At 49.8% G+C, this 14,997-nt stretch overlaps 3 protein-coding genes across 7 annotated transcripts; 2 read left to right on the plus strand and 1 right to left on the minus strand.

Moving 5' to 3' along the window:
- Window positions 1–1,107: 1,107 nt before the first annotated feature.
- Window positions 1,108–2,048, minus strand: LOC125509667 (putative E3 ubiquitin-protein ligase XERICO). Its single transcript, XM_048674687.2, has one exon. It carries the CDS (start codon window positions 1,907–1,909, stop codon window positions 1,415–1,417), a length of 495 nt encoding a protein of 164 aa, XP_048530644.1. The 5' UTR covers window positions 1,910–2,048; the 3' UTR covers window positions 1,108–1,414.
- Window positions 2,049–8,043: 5,995 nt separating this feature from the next.
- On the plus strand, window positions 8,044–10,767 carry LOC125509669 (putative F-box/kelch-repeat protein At3g22730). Its single transcript, XM_048674693.2, has 2 exons — window positions 8,044–8,472; window positions 9,214–10,767. Exon 2 carries the CDS (start codon window positions 9,257–9,259, stop codon window positions 10,529–10,531), a length of 1,275 nt encoding a protein of 424 aa, XP_048530650.1. The 5' UTR covers window positions 8,044–8,472; window positions 9,214–9,256; the 3' UTR covers window positions 10,532–10,767.
- Window positions 10,768–11,081: 314 nt separating this feature from the next.
- On the plus strand, window positions 11,082–14,940 carry LOC125509668 (putative F-box protein At3g23960). 5 transcript variants are annotated; one of them, XM_048674692.2, is made up of 7 exons: window positions 11,082–11,214; window positions 11,732–13,075; window positions 13,180–13,299; window positions 13,449–13,544; window positions 13,630–13,689; window positions 14,334–14,402; window positions 14,611–14,940. In XM_048674692.2, the coding sequence occupies exons 2-6, from the start codon at window positions 11,774–11,776 to the stop codon at window positions 14,367–14,369; spliced, it is 1,614 nt and encodes a 537-aa protein (XP_048530649.1). In that variant the 5' UTR covers window positions 11,082–11,214; window positions 11,732–11,773; the 3' UTR covers window positions 14,370–14,402; window positions 14,611–14,940. The 5 variants fall into 5 exon arrangements, with proteins under 5 accessions (XP_048530649.1, XP_048530648.1, XP_048530645.1 ...); XM_048674691.2 differs by having other exon boundaries at window positions 14,334–14,940; XM_048674688.2 differs by lacking the exon at window positions 14,334–14,402.
- The last annotated feature ends 57 nt before the right edge of the window (window positions 14,941–14,997 follow it).

Consider the following 14,997-nt stretch of genomic DNA (forward strand, 5'->3'; position numbering starts at 1 on the left):
CAGCAATGAAGGATTAGCTGGTTTCGACGCTTGGCGAATGGTGTGTCGCATGCATTAGCTAAGCTAGGCGTTTCATAGAACTTATGTAAAGTCTGGTTGCATGAGCCTTCGGAAATCCTAAAATAAATTCAGGAATAATGCGAGTACTTGAACCCTGGTGGGTCGGGGATACCACAATCCCTCGAACCATCTAACCATAGAAATGACTTTTGAGGATAGACTAAAAACATGGTTTTTCTCTCAAGTAAAAAAACATGCATTCCATTTATAAAGAAAAAACATGGATGGGGTTGCAGCGCAAGGGGCGAAAAAGCATAACAAAAAGGTACCTTGGCCGTGACGACAAGGAGCCGATGGAGGGACGCCCAAGATTGGCGGCATGTGCCATGGGCGATGCGGACGCAGCCAAGTGGGGCCACGTTGATAAGCACGTATCCGTAATCCATGTGACCCGCCCCCGCCCGCATAAACAATCCGCTGCCGTTGCCGTGCCTTTCAGCGCCTTGTCTCCCCTGCCTAATTGCTCCGGGGATACCCGCAACGCCACCCCCCAAAAACAATCGATCACTCAACCAACAACCCCACTGGTTTTATACTCCTGATTAGTGCAGATTCCCTCGCCGTTTGTTTGGAGCCTCGGAGAATTTACCCGAATTGTAGTGCTGGTTTCTTCATCTGGTTTATTTAACTCTAGAAATTACCCGATTGAATAGTAGTGGTTTCTTGATCCGGATTAATAAACACCAGTAGCGATTGCTTTTTAGTGGTTTCTTCATCTGGTTTAATGAACACTTTGTAAAAATTGGTAGTAGTACTAGTTGTTTCTTGATCTGATTTGATAAACGCCACCAGAAAGTACCCGAATAGCACCGGCTTATTGATCATTGATCAGGTTTAATAACTATCGTGTTTTAATAATTGGTGGATTCTTGCTCCGATTTCAGAAACACTTGTTGAGATTAGCTAGTACAACGGCATACATGGAAAGAGTAAAATAAGAAAAAAAAAATAGTAACTTTCTCCACAAATATCTGGAGAGAGAAGCTAGGGGCATCCAAGAGGCAAGCAAGAACACCGGCCCTCTGGTGTTCATAAGACACACAATCCTTGTTCCATCAATTTTCCGTTTCTCGTAAAAAAAGCCGAGGGCCGTACACAGATTTCTCATCACACAAAGCGCTACACCCGGTGGGAGCGCTCTCTGCTGAAAAATATTTACACGGTACAGCGATGGCACGAGGCGTACAGAAAACGAAACCAAAAGGCAAATGCGAAAGGCGAGGGGCATAAGAGCCCTCTGCTAGGATCCATCTAAATTCCTACGCGCACACGGAGAGGCCACACACGGAGCTAGCACATAGCCGGGGGCGACGCGACGGGGCGAATCTCTCTCTTCTCTTCCCTCCACTCGTCCCTAAATCCAGGCCGTCAGGGTGGGGGCCGGCGGCGACCACGACTCGTCGGCGGCGGTGGTGGCGGCCGGGAGGAGCCGGGAGCGGCAGAGCGGGCAGGTGGCGTGGTCGTAGTCCAGCCAGGTCTCGAGGCAGGCGCGGTGGAAGAGGTGGCCACAGGGCAGGCGGTTCACCACGGCGTCCGCCTCGAAGCGAACAAGGCAGACGCGGCAGTCGGGCGTCGCCGAGGCCGCCGCGCCCCGCCTCCGGCCGAACCGCGCGGGGCGGAACCTGCTCCTGAACCTCTCGGCCAGGCTGGGGCCCGCCGGGGTGGCGGCCGTGAGCTGGTCGGCGCCGTCGGCGTCCTCCCCGGCCAGCAGCGAGGGCGGCGCGGGCAGGCCGAGGAAGACGAGCGCGGCGCGGAGGAGGCCCGCCAGGGCGGCGATCGAGACGACGGCGTGGTAGAGCAGGTAGATCAGGAGGCTCTCCTTGGGCGCCGGCATGCTGGAGATGCCCATCGCGGCGGCCTGGAGGAGGAATGGGGATCGATCCGGGGACCCGTCTGCAATTTGCGCCTTCTTTCGGGGTGGTCTGGGCGAGGGAGCGGTGCGGTGTGGGTGTGGTGGGATGGATACAGTGAGGGAGGGAGGGGGAGTCGGGGTGGGCGCATTTATAGCCGGCCCGGGGGCTGCTGGTGTCACCTCCCTATCCATCCCATCTCGTTCGGGTGGTGCACCGCGACCCGTGTTCGGCAGCCCGCCGCCGTCGGATCCGCGCGACGGACGCCCGATCTCATCCCAGAGGGGGAGGAGGGGGGGACACCCCACATGCGGTGCGGTGCGGTTCGATCGTGGGCGCCCAATAATTCCCCGCTCTGGTTCGGTTCGTGGCGCCCAATAATGCGTGCATGGTTCCTGAGGCCAATTATTTGGGCCGGCCGATCCAAGACCCGGTGGACGCATTTGTAGTAGTACGTGCAGTGCACCGCACCGGCGACGAGACGGTACAACGTCGAGCGACCGATCTCACTGTCACGGGACAGTGCGCCCTCCCGGAAGAAAATCGTCGGGCGCGATTGGCGAGGCCGATTGGCTCCGACAGATCCATATCAGAAAGGTGAGGGCGAAAGGGAATTCAATTCGGCCTACCGAACGTAAGCGGCTCAGCACGATTCCTGCCATTTATCCGCTCCGAACCGTGACGTGCTTGACTCGGAAGACATTATCGCAGCCTCATTTCAGTTGAAAAGACACGGGATTTTTTCCCCCGAATCTTTTCTTTTGGAAGCAGGACTAGTATTTCCTTCCGATTCTGCAGGAATGGTTCGGATCAGCTCGCCGATCGGGTTGCCGTGCCTGCACGACTGCGGCCGGCCGGTCGAACCGACGCCCGGCCGGTCACGGTCAGCCCGTGCACCGAGCGGGAATCGATCTCCTGGTACGTACGCCACTGCACTAGCACCACGTCCCCTCCCCTTCGACGCAGTTACGGGCGCGACCAGTCTTGGACGCGCGAGACAGAGACGCGAGAGACGGCGACCGGCGCGGCCACGGGCGCTGCGGCTCGGCCGTTCAGGCTCGGCGGACAGACGCGCGGCCGCCAGGTCCAGTGCCCCGCCCTCCAGGGTGCCTCCGGCGACCCGTGTACTGCCCGTGGGTGCCGGCCGGCCGCGATGGACGCGGAGGTTCTTGTCTTGACCACTAGGCACACCAGTGGGCAGCGGCTGCTTTGCGTAATTGCTTGCCATGGGGAAAAGTCTCGGTGGAACGCACCTAATCATTTTTCGTTGGGGTGCCGCCGGTCCGTCGATGAAAGTTGCCTGGCAAGCTACCGACTACAGTACTGTACTGGGAGTACTTGTTTGTGTTACGTGCCCGTCGACAGTAATCCATCCATCGGACTAATCAACGGAGCTCGGCGTTTCTCTCGCAAAAATTAAAAACTGAAGACGGTCCGGTTGGGCTAGCTTGACTGCTACTAGTAGTAGTACGTAGTACGTGCAGCTCAAGTTTTTTCTTTTTTTTTTGACGGGTACGTGCAGCTCAAGTATTTGTGTTGCGTCTGAACTTGACCACGAACGGCCTGTTGACCTGCGCGGCTAACTAGCTAAGCCGTTGGAGTTTTCAAATGGCGCGTTGCTCTGTCGGTTCATATACAAAGGCTTCACCGAAAGTTTAATGGGGAATTCTGTTCACACGCGCACCGTCCTCGCCCAAACTGAGATCGACCGATATCTTCATTTACTACTCCACCGATGGCGACACCCAAGCACAGCCATTAGCGACAGGCACGCATGTCAGAGAAAATCGAATTTTTCGGATCCTTAGCGAGGTTTTCTATTGCCGAAAACAATTTAAAAAATCTGCTCACACGCGCACCGTCCAGAGACCACGGCACGGAAGCACAACCAAAACGTGTGGGGTGCATGTTTACGTAGCGAATTGACGACTACAATGCATGATCATGCCTCGTAACAGTAACATTTCGCTCGACCGGCGACAGCGAAGGGCAGGAGGATTCCTGTGGCCGGGGCGCGCCCCCTACGGCGAGAGGCGTGCCGCGTAGCATCGCACTCGCACTCGCACTCGCACGGCACGGCTCGATCCACGGCCTAAACAATGCGGCTGCTTGCGTTAAGCGTCCGGTCTGGCATCGTCCCTACTGCGCCGGCACATGCAGCTGCAGTGGCCACCAATGGACGGACGGACGGACACGCGTGGCCTCAGGAGGGGAGGGGAGAGGAGCGGAGGTCGATCGAGCCAAGCAAACGAGAGGTGAGTAGTAGTAGTAGTAGTTTATCTAGCGCATTAGGATAGTGTTTCGGCGCTTCTGGCTACTTAATGACTGGGACGAGCGGGATTTCGCGGCAGATTTGGCGCGCGTGGACTAGTCAGGACGGGGGGGAGGAGTAGTATACGGCGGGGGTGATGTGGGCGCCGGTGATCCACATCTGGAATCCGGTGGACGGCTCCGCCCTTTCCGCCAACCTGCCGGTGCGGTCGATTACTCTATTCAGGCCAGGAGTAAAAGATTCCACGGTGGGTTTTTTAAGTAAATTCCGTGGTGACGGTGCGCTTCAGATAACTTGCGTGGCTTAGCTTAGGCTTAGGCTTAGGCTAAGGCTTAGCCCGCGATGGCGTGGCTTAACCGCGAGGCCGGCCGGCGAGCAGGCGCGGGCGTGCGTCCACAGGAAGCAAGCGAGGAAGGAAGGAAGGAAGCAGAGGAAAGCGCGTGGGCGGGGTGCTGGGTAGTACCGACGAGGCGAGACCACCGGGGTCGCCGCTGACGTCCGTCGTTGCTTTCCGGCGCCGTCCGAGCGCTGCGGTGCGCCCAGCGCGGCACGCGGGGGCGCGTCCCCATCCCGCGCGCCCGGGTCACGTGGCCGCCGCGTGGCCCGCGCTCGGGGCGACAGCGAGGCGCGCGGAAAGCAACGTGGCGGTGTCTCGAACCGGCGAGGGGGGAGGGAGGCGTGGCGGGGCCGCGCGCCCACGCCGCGCCGCTAGCCGCCGTGCGCCCGCCCGTCCGAGCTGTCGACGGGGCGCCCTCGCCCTCGTCACGCGCCGCGATCGCGATCGCGCGCCCGGGTGGTGCGTGCGTGCGCGCGTGCGCGCGGCTTGACCGCTTGTCCTGTCACCCATACGTGCTGCGTTGGACCGTGGTGACAAGTGTCTGCCACCATGTTGACAACTAGTCCCGTCGTGAGTGAGACCCGTACGTGTGTCTGAGAGATCGAGAAGCGTGATCGGATTTCTCTCTCTCTCTCGTTCGCCCCATCGCCGGCGTGTGCTGCTTGGAATTCCAAGCATCTTTGTGCGCTGCTGCTGCTGGTATGTCTCTCGTCGTTGTGTCCTGTGTGTGCGTGTGTTTGGTGTCATGTCAGGCGAGGATCTTCGTCCGGCGACCCCTGGAACCGTCTAGAAGCAAGCACGTACGCCACAGGGTTACTGTATTTGTTTTTCTGATAAGACCCCACTCACATTGGATGTATTTGAAATTGACGCGCCGCTTTTACGGTACCAAAATGACTCACAGGCAGCAGTAACTAACTCCATCAGTGAAATGATAAAGCACAACAACTAGAAAACAAACTCGGATATATTGAAGCGGATAACTAGCTTGATTCATAAGGACGCAATCCAGACCATGAACTTGCGAACCTAGATAGAATCACAAGACGAAACCACAAGGGTCCTTATGGATTAAGGGCAAGCCCTTCAATCCACACACGGGTTAACACTCAAAGAACTAGTGCTCACAACACAACACCTACAACGCCACGACCATCTTAACTTTTTTGGCTTCTTCATATCTAGGAATTGCTCGCCCTTCATTGTCTTATCCATTATAGGCTTCAAGACATGGTTCACTCCATAATGCATGAAAGAATACTTGTTAGACCTCACATGGTGAGTAGCATTGTGATCAAACTGGCACAACCTTCTCAAAAGGAGATGACAAGCTTGCATCACCACCTTGTTCACATGACTTCCCACTGAAAATTGCACCCTAGCATGATGTGTAATCTCCAGCTTACCAAAACCATTCAACTACTTCACACAATAAAGAAACACTAAGGATCTGTGTAGAAATGGTACACATGTTGTCTTTGCTTTGATCTTTTTGTAATATGGGCATGCTTTTGATTTTTTTCTTGTTTTTTGATAGAATTAATACTCCATGTGTTTCTAAATATAAGTCCTTTTAGAGATTTCCCTAAGGACTACATATACTAAAATCTCTAAAAGGACTTATATTTAGGAACGGAGGGAATACAATTTAATGGAGGACATGCTGGATTTTGTCTTACAAGGCACGACATCCTCACTTTGTCCGATCGGGCTCAATGGATTTAGTAATTATAGGAGAAAAAAACACTAAGGATGAATAAGAGAAAGTGGACAGAAATGACTAGCGACGACGATGATAACCAATAAAACTCCTTGAAATCAATGGATTGGTTGCTTAACAACGGTGTTAGCCACGAGCACAACAATCAATAGGTGGTGCCAACAAGTTGGGTCGACGCCACCAAGGTGGTTAGAATCATGATCCTACCTTCCAATTGTACGAATTTACACGATGGCTGGACTAGTTACACAATTCTAGCTAGTACAATCTATGATTTCTAGACTTTGCTAGATATATTCCTTCGATTTGCATTGTTATCATCCGCATTGATTATGGAATTGTGTTTTCCAACAAACTTGGGCACAGTTGGTATTGAATATTGATTGCAGACTTGTCGTGATGGTAATGGCCACAAATGGAAATTTCTAGGAACCAATAGAGGAAGAGACGAAATTCTGATGACTATGTCATTAGGTGGCGATGGTGAAACATCGGGGGAGAGGAGAGTAGAACTGTACGAGCATGATACTGGGATGCACCTGACAAAGTGATGAAACTTTTTTTAACATTTGTATTACTCTCGTAGCAAAACTACCATAATTCTAACAAAGTCTGATGGCGTCTTCAGGGCCAGATCCGAGCCACACAACAGTGCACCCAGAGGTTCTACCATAATTTGCCATAAAATGGCTTACATCATTCTGAGTGCGAAGAATATGAGTAATACAAGATTTTCATTGTTCCATATAAGCAAACTAATCTCACAAACAATAAAGTATTAACGAGATCTGGCCAAATTCCTTTTCTTCAGCATATTCACAACTTGTAGGCAATAATGTTCCAATGGCCATTGGGAGCTGACTCCATTGAAGATCAAGCGTCGAACCTTCCATAATCACTAGAAATTCAGCCTCGAGGGGGTCACTGCAATTCAGCAATTACATGCATGCAGAGAAAACTATGGAGCCCGGCTGACCTTAGACCATGCCGCTCCCCGCAGCGACAATATCTTCAGCAGATGACCCATTCAGTGTTGAAACTTGATCGTATAGTCGTCCGAAAATTGCCGCGAGTTAGTCCCAAATGAAAATCAGTCAACATCATCATTAGTAACCCCTTTGTAAATTAATATAAGATCTTTTAGATCACTACTTTAGTTTACAGAGGGGGTATCAGTGTACCATTTAAGCTGCACCAACCCAAATAATGCCGAACCATTTGCTTAAAAAGTACATATTCAACATCAAATATTGCAAGTGTACATGTTGCCCCCACGACGGATATGAGTAATACAAGGTTTTCATTGTTCCATGAGCAAACTAATATCACGAACAATAACGCAGTAACGAGATCTGTCCAAGTTTCTTCTCTTCTGCATATTCACAGCTTGAAGGCAATATGTTTCAATGGCCATTGGGAGCTGACTCCATTGAAGATCAAGCATCAAATCTTCCTTAATCACTAGAAGTTGAGCCTCGAGGGGGTCACTGCAATTCAGCAAGTAGCCCGACTGACCTCGGAGGACCATGCCGCTCACAGCAGCGCCAATATCTTCAGCAAATAACCCATTCAGGGTTGAAACTTGATCATATGGTTGTGCGGAAATAGCCACGAGTTAGTCCCAAATGAAAATTAGTCATTGATATTATTACTCGCTTTGATTAACGTCATCATTAGTAGGAGTACCATTTAAGCTACACCAACCCGAATAATGCCGAACCATTTGCTAGAAAATAGATATTCAGCATCAAATACTGCAAGTGTGCATGTTGCCCCCACGACGTATATGCTTATTGAAAGTTTCGAAAGATTTTTCAGATCTCCTGATGAATAGATTATCGCTCGCACAGAGTGTGGACGCTTTGTACTTTTGTAGGGAGCCATGCTATTGTACGAGTACGGTATACTGTCCACCGTTTGAATACTCGGGCCTTCGCTGCTTGCTGGGCCTATGCCCTTGATATTTTTCTGTTTTTGGATTCTACGGGCGGTTGAAGAAGCCGTCACGCAATCAGAGAGAGGATAACGGTAACGCTGGACTCCTGGAGACTTGGTGGAGTGCGATGCTTGCGTCCACGAAGGCTAGTTACTGCCAGAGAGGAGGCCGATAAGTAGTAGCACTCTCCGAGGATAACGGTGGGCTTAAGCCTGTGGCCGCGGGCTTCTTCTTCTTCTTCTTCTTCTTCGCCTGGGGAAGATAGATCCCGCCGGGAGTTGGAGAGAAGATTCCGCTGTAAGTTTTCTTCAGATTCCTGCAGTCTTTTGCCTAGTGTCGGATTCGGCCGCCATGTCAGCTAGGTAGTTTTCAAGTCGAGGATCGATGAACTGGAATCTGGAATGAACTTGGTCTAGAACCTTGTAGAACGTGTGAGTGATGGGTTCGTATCCATACGTACGCGTGTTAGTGGCTTTGTTGGATGCGCCCTGAAGGCGTGCTGCTGTTCCAGTTCATGGTCCTTTGTTGCTGCTGCAGCTACTAGAAAAAGTTAGCCATGCACTCGTTTCATTTGCAGCCTTGCAGTGCAGGGCTATTCTGACCAATTCAAGTTGAAAATCAGAGCTAGTAGATGCTAGACTAGTGACTGATAATAGCAGAGTGCCTTCTTTTCCGAGGGCACGACCAAAGCAAAGCCGGTTCTCTTGGAAGGAATTTTGTTCTAGAAGCACATATTATGTTGAACACAAACAAATACACTGAAAACTTAGTCAGCATAACCAAATACTTCTACTACTTGTTTGGCAGAATATGAATACTCCCTCCGTGCGAGAATAGATGACTCAACTTTATATTAACTTTGGGTCAGATAAGCCGTTCCCATAGAAAAATGGCTGTTTCTGTCAAAAGTTCCAAATGATCGCATGATCCTAGAACTGAATCGATCTTGATAGATTATAGATATACTAGCACCTCCATTTCTGAAAGCAACGCACCATATGTATGTTCCTAAGCTTCCAATTTTATGGCATATTACAGGACTTGTCAGGCACAACTTTCTTAGGGGAAAAGGTGCTTGGAAATGGCCAGTGACATAAACGACGCAGAGCACGAGCAGGCAACCGAAAATCAGTTGGCAAGCATCAGCCGCCTCACACCAGACGTCCTGCACGAGATACTTCTCCGGCTTCCGGTGAGCACTCTGCAGAGGCTCCGCGGGACGTGCCACCAATGGCGCGGCGTGATCAGCGACCCCTGCTTCATCATGGACCATGCCAACCGTGCACCGGAGCACCTCCTCCTCTTCCTGCCCAGGCTGGAGGCCTCGGTGAGCCTCAAGACCGCCATGCCTGGCCGCATGAAGCTCTTCGATGAGAAATGGTCCGTGTCAACGTGGGCGGCGGCGTCCATGGACCCGGACGACCACCTCTTCGCGTCCTGCAATGGCCTGCTCTGCTTCTACAGGAAGTACACGCTGAAGATCGTCAACCCCGCGACCGGCCAGCGGCTGCACCTCTCGAAGCCCGACGGGAGATCGCTCCGCGACCTGTACTATCTCTACAGCTTCGGGTTCCACCCGGCGACGGGGGAGTACAAGCTCGTCTACTTCCTCCGCGAGCCCCGGCACGGCCGGCCGTCGGGGCAGCCGTTCCGCTTCGACGCCGTCCAGGTGCACACCCTCGGCGGGGACGGGTGGCGGGACGTCAGGGCGCCGAGGGAGAGCTGCCTGGTGAACCTCGGCGTCGTCAACGTGGACGGCGCCATGTACTGGCTCGCGGAGGAGGAAGGGGCGTGCTGCGGCGTGGCGGTCATGGCGTTTGATCTGAAGGAAGAGACCTTTGTGACGTTGAGGCCTCCGCCGCTGAGAGCGTGCGGCGGGGCGACGGACGGGCGGCCCTGCGGCGCTCCCGCGCTGTCCTACTACGTGACGGAGGTGGGGAAGAAGACGTGCCTGGTGACCGCCCCTTTCAGCAGCAGCGCCCCCCGGTGGCGCCGCTACAACGCCGAGGTCTCCGGGAGGATGGACGTCTGGACGCTGGAGAGCCGGGGCGAGGACCGGTGGTCGCTCAAGTACAGCGTCGACCTGTCGCCGTCGGCGCCGCGGTGCGTCCCGCAGCCGTGCTTCGTCCGCGGGGGGAAGGTCCTGCTGCACGGCCGCGACGGCGACGCGTTCTGCCGGGACCTGCGGGGCGACGAGGACGACGGCGGGGAGGTGAGGCTGCTGAACTTCCGGCCTTACAGGTACTACGAGACGCAGGCGTACCTGTACAGGGCGACGCTCGTCCCGTTGGACGTGTACGCGGGGGCGGCCATTGCTCGCGCGCCGCACTGGCCTCTCCCGCAACCAGGTTCCTGAATTTCTGATTACGACTCTGCGTTGGCCTTCTGTGGTCATGGTCCGGTATAGGTGTAGGTAACAGAGATGTATTTTGTACAAACTTTCGAACATGTTTACTTGTGAAACATGAATGAATTATGGTGTAATTCTCGGCGGAGATTTAAGCTACTGGTTATTGTAACATATTGTAAGCTAATAAGGATTTTGTGCCCCCGCGAAAAAGTAAGTATTTTGTGCAGTAAGCTTTTCTGTTATTTTTTTTGAGGGGATAAGCTTTTCTGTTCACTCGTGTAGAATAGCGCAAATTCTACCCATGATATATCAAAATGGAAAACGGCAAAGCTTTCGTCCAGAAAACAGGACAGCCTCGAATTTTTAGATCCACCAAAGTTCCTTTTTTTCTGTGAAAAAAAAAGGTTCTGAACACAGAATTTTACCCGAGTCCAGTGGAGAATGGACAGTGTTGGGCTAATTGGGCCGAACCTGGCCTGCGCAGCATAAAACACTCGTTCCTCTTCCGCCACGCTAAAAAAAATAGAACTTGTTCCTCTTGGGCGAAGCCCCGGAGCCGGCACAAAGGGGTCGAAGAGCCAGCCGACGAGGGGGAAGCGGCGGGAAATCATTTCGCCGTCAAGCGGAGAGCTCTCCCATCCCAATCCCATGGCGGCGACCGCGGAGCTCGTCTGATCCTAATCGTGCTTGTGAGTCCTCGATACCTTCTTTTGCTTGCGGAATGCATTCTCCCCCGATTTCCTTCTTGTCCGCGCTCCTCCATCTGTAACGGCGGCTAGGGTTTGTAGTTACTTGCCGTGGTTGAGGTGCTGGCTACTTGCTGTAATGGCGCCCGAGGGCGTCTAGGGTTTGTAGTTACTTGCTGTAGTTGAGGGATTGAGGCACCGAGGGACGGCGCGCACGAGTGTTCGCTGGATTTGACAGTAATCTGCACTTTTGGTGCATGAGAGATTTTTTTTTTTTTGACCGTGGGTTCACTTTGGGTAACTAGAGATTGTTACTTTTTTTAGCCTGGAGTGGTCAAAATTTCGGAGCAGAAATTTGGAGATGCTATCAGTATCTTCCTGCACATTGGTTGGTAAATTACCTTGAAAGCGAGATAAAAAAAATTAAAAATGCATGAATGTTACCTTCTTTCTTTGCCCATGAAATTACTTAAATGTCAGTTTCTATGTAGCTATCATTAATTGAAATGTGTGTTCGCAGAAGGGTTTGGTATTTCAGCTGCTTCGGCATTGGGTGCTCACTATGGTCACTGAAGAAACCAAATCAATGAAGCAAATAAATGAGGAATGCATCATAAACCACCTCCCAGGGGACCTCATTGAGCGGGTCTTTTTGAGGCTTCCAGTGAGCACTCTGTTGACGTGCGTCGGAGTCTGCAAGCATTGGCACAACATCATCCGGGATCCACAGTTTGTTGCATTGCACCTCCAGTGTGCGCCAAGTTATGCCCTTGTGTTCTTCCCGCCAGGTTTGGTTTCAGGGAAGCACTACCCTAGCGATGCTGTCCTAATTGATGAAGCCTGGTCGCCATCGACATATACAGTGCCAGTGATTGGGCCTGGTGATTTCCTTTTTGGTTCATGCAATGGCCTTCTTGGCTTATACACAAAGACATCAATGATCAAGATAGCTAACCTTGCAACTGGTGAATGTCTACATCTTGGGAAACCTGTGAAGAATCTGAAAGGTGATCATTTCTGTTTCTATAGCTTTGGATTTCACCCCGTGACAAAAGAATACAAGATTACACACTTCCTTGGTGATTGCATTAATGGTCGTCCCCATAATAAAGACAAGTTCAACATCATTCAAGTTTACACGCTTGGTGATGAGAAATGGAAAGATATCCAAACTCCAGAAGCTCTTAGCTTGATCAGTGTGAGAAACTCTGGAGTTGTCAATGTTGATGGGAAAATGTATTGGTTAACTGAAGACATGTCAGCTAGCTGGCAGCATGCAGTTATGTCCTTTGATATCAGGGAAGAAAGTTTTGCAATGATACAACTGCCAGCAGCACGCGAAGATCATGATTACTATGGTTCTCGTAAGTTCTTGATCAGAGATATAGATGGGAAAATATGTATAGTGACTGCTCAAACTAGTCGTTATGATGCCCGAACTCTTGTCGGTGAGCTGCAGATCTGGGCACTTGACAACATGGTAGAGCAAAGGTGGAGCCAGAAGTACAACATTAAGTACCCACCAGATTACATTCTGGGTCCACGTTTTGTTCACAGGGATAGAATCCTCACACAACGTGGCCACAATAATGTATGTTCGTACGAGTTGCTTGGTGAGAACTTCGAGATTGATTCAAGTAAGATGGTGAAGCTGTTAGATTTCAGTCCCTGCAGGCACAACTTGCAATCTCACAACTGTGTGAAGTCACTTGTACGTTTAGATGTATACAAGAATGCTAAGATTGTGTGTAGGCCAAAACAGCGGGAAGGCTGGGAATTGAACAAGTGGGAGGCGTGGGAGCGTGGGCTCTCTGAGAATGAAAAATTGCGGAGTGTCATTCACCAAGTTGAGCTTAATGGAATTGTATGTCGACTGCATTCAAATTGAGTTTAGCAGACATTCATTATTCTGGAAATTTTAACAATAGCTGAGTTGCAGAAATTTAACGGAAATTCATTATTTGACAGGCATGTGCACAACAAAATGGCATATGGTTCAATGATATACTGCAACATATATTGGATGATGCGATTCGACGGGAAATAGGCATGAAAATCGATCAAATATTTCCAAACTTTCCAGACCAGGTAATTCTTTACCTAAATGGACGTCAGCATACCTTTATTTTTCACATTTAAATTTGAATAGGCATTAATCATTTGAAAAGCAGAAGGCATATGAATGTTTGAGTGCACCCTTATCGTTGTTGTAACACATGCCTTGCATGAGACTCCAGCAGACAAGACCCCTCCGGCATCTTAATTGTGTGGCACAGAAGCTGGATCAGGACAATTTAATTGCTCGTATTAATAATAGTGAGACTATTATAAAGGTATAGTGTTTTAAATTTACAAGCCAGATCATTGACGACTTTTCGTTGAAACATGTCAAATGAATAAAGTTAAACTTGTCTACAGGCTATGATTCAGACAACAAATAGTATCTTTGACATGATTGATAGTGCTGTAGATGACCAGGTAAAAGTTTACATTTGATCTAATTTTTTCATGTTTTCCCTTTCTGCTATAGCTCGCTAGTTCTTGTCTCCAATATCTGTTTTAATCTCTTCCGGAATAAAAGAAATAGTTTCTTATGAAATATAAGCAAAGTAATTGGATTATCTCATGTCATACAAATGAATGACCCCCTTGTAATAATGCAATTATTTTCCATCCCATATTTTAATTTATGCATACACCTGTACTTTAGTTCTTTTTGCTAAGTGTGCAAGTTGTCTAGTTGTCGTGTTCATTGATTTGTTAGGTAGGTAGCCCGTACCCCACAATCAACAAATTTTGCATCAGTAAGAAATATTTTTTTCATCAAGGTTTGTGTAAGTGCCCTAAATTTGGGAACTGGGTTGGTTGCAAAACACTTTACATGTTGATTCCTTTCTTAACTTGTATTTTCAGACTTACAGACATAGATATAGGTTCTGCCAAGTTTTATCGTCTTTTAATGGCATGGTATTGCTTTCAGTCCCATTCTTATACATTTGCTGGCAGACTTAGTGAATAATGGTTAATTGAGCATAGCTGTGCAGCTGTGTTTGGAACTAAAAGTTACTTTGGTTGCTGTCAAGTAATGTAAGAGGTACTTAAAGTTGTTCTACATCGTACAGCTTTATATAGCAGACAAATTAACATATAAGACTTGAGGAACATTCAGAGTAGGAAGCATGGATTGATTGGTAAATGTTAAATTTTCATTTCCCGTTTTCTCGTTTGAGCTTCAAGTTCAAAATCTGGCGACATGATTATTATGCTGTCTGTGCACCTTTTCTTTTTAAAGGAACTGAAAACATTTTGTTATCTTTCCTGTAATGGGAATTCTAGACTTTTGCCTGATGTGTGATGAAAGTACCATTGTCTTGTGTTTGAACCTTACTCATGTTTCAGATTGGTGCTTCGAGTACAAATGCTGGCATTTCTTCTCAGAATCACAGCGAGGGCGATGACGCGAAGACTTGATACTTGAGAGCTTATCGTCATTCTTCTCAGCCTACTAAGGCTGTTATTCAACTCTTGCTTCTTTTTACCGTCGAGGGACTTGTTAGCTCTTTCGCCTGTAGAGCAGTTATTTCTGCAGTACCACCGTTATGTTTTCTCCATTTCAATTTGTTGCACTTGGACCTGATTAAAAATATTGGTCTGTTTGAGACACTGAAGAATTTGCGTACTGAAAGACCTTTGATCAGAAGATCCAAACCAGGTTCCTGACACGCCCTATATTCTGAATCTCTGTTACAATTCTGCGTTTGCCTTTTGGGGTCATGGTCCAGTAGA

The sequence above is a fragment of the Triticum urartu genome, chromosome 5A, assembly GCF_056163025.1.
Source record: "Triticum urartu cultivar PI428250 chromosome 5A, HENAU_Tu73, whole genome shotgun sequence".
NCBI classification, from domain to species: Eukaryota; Viridiplantae; Streptophyta; class Magnoliopsida; order Poales; family Poaceae; genus Triticum; species Triticum urartu.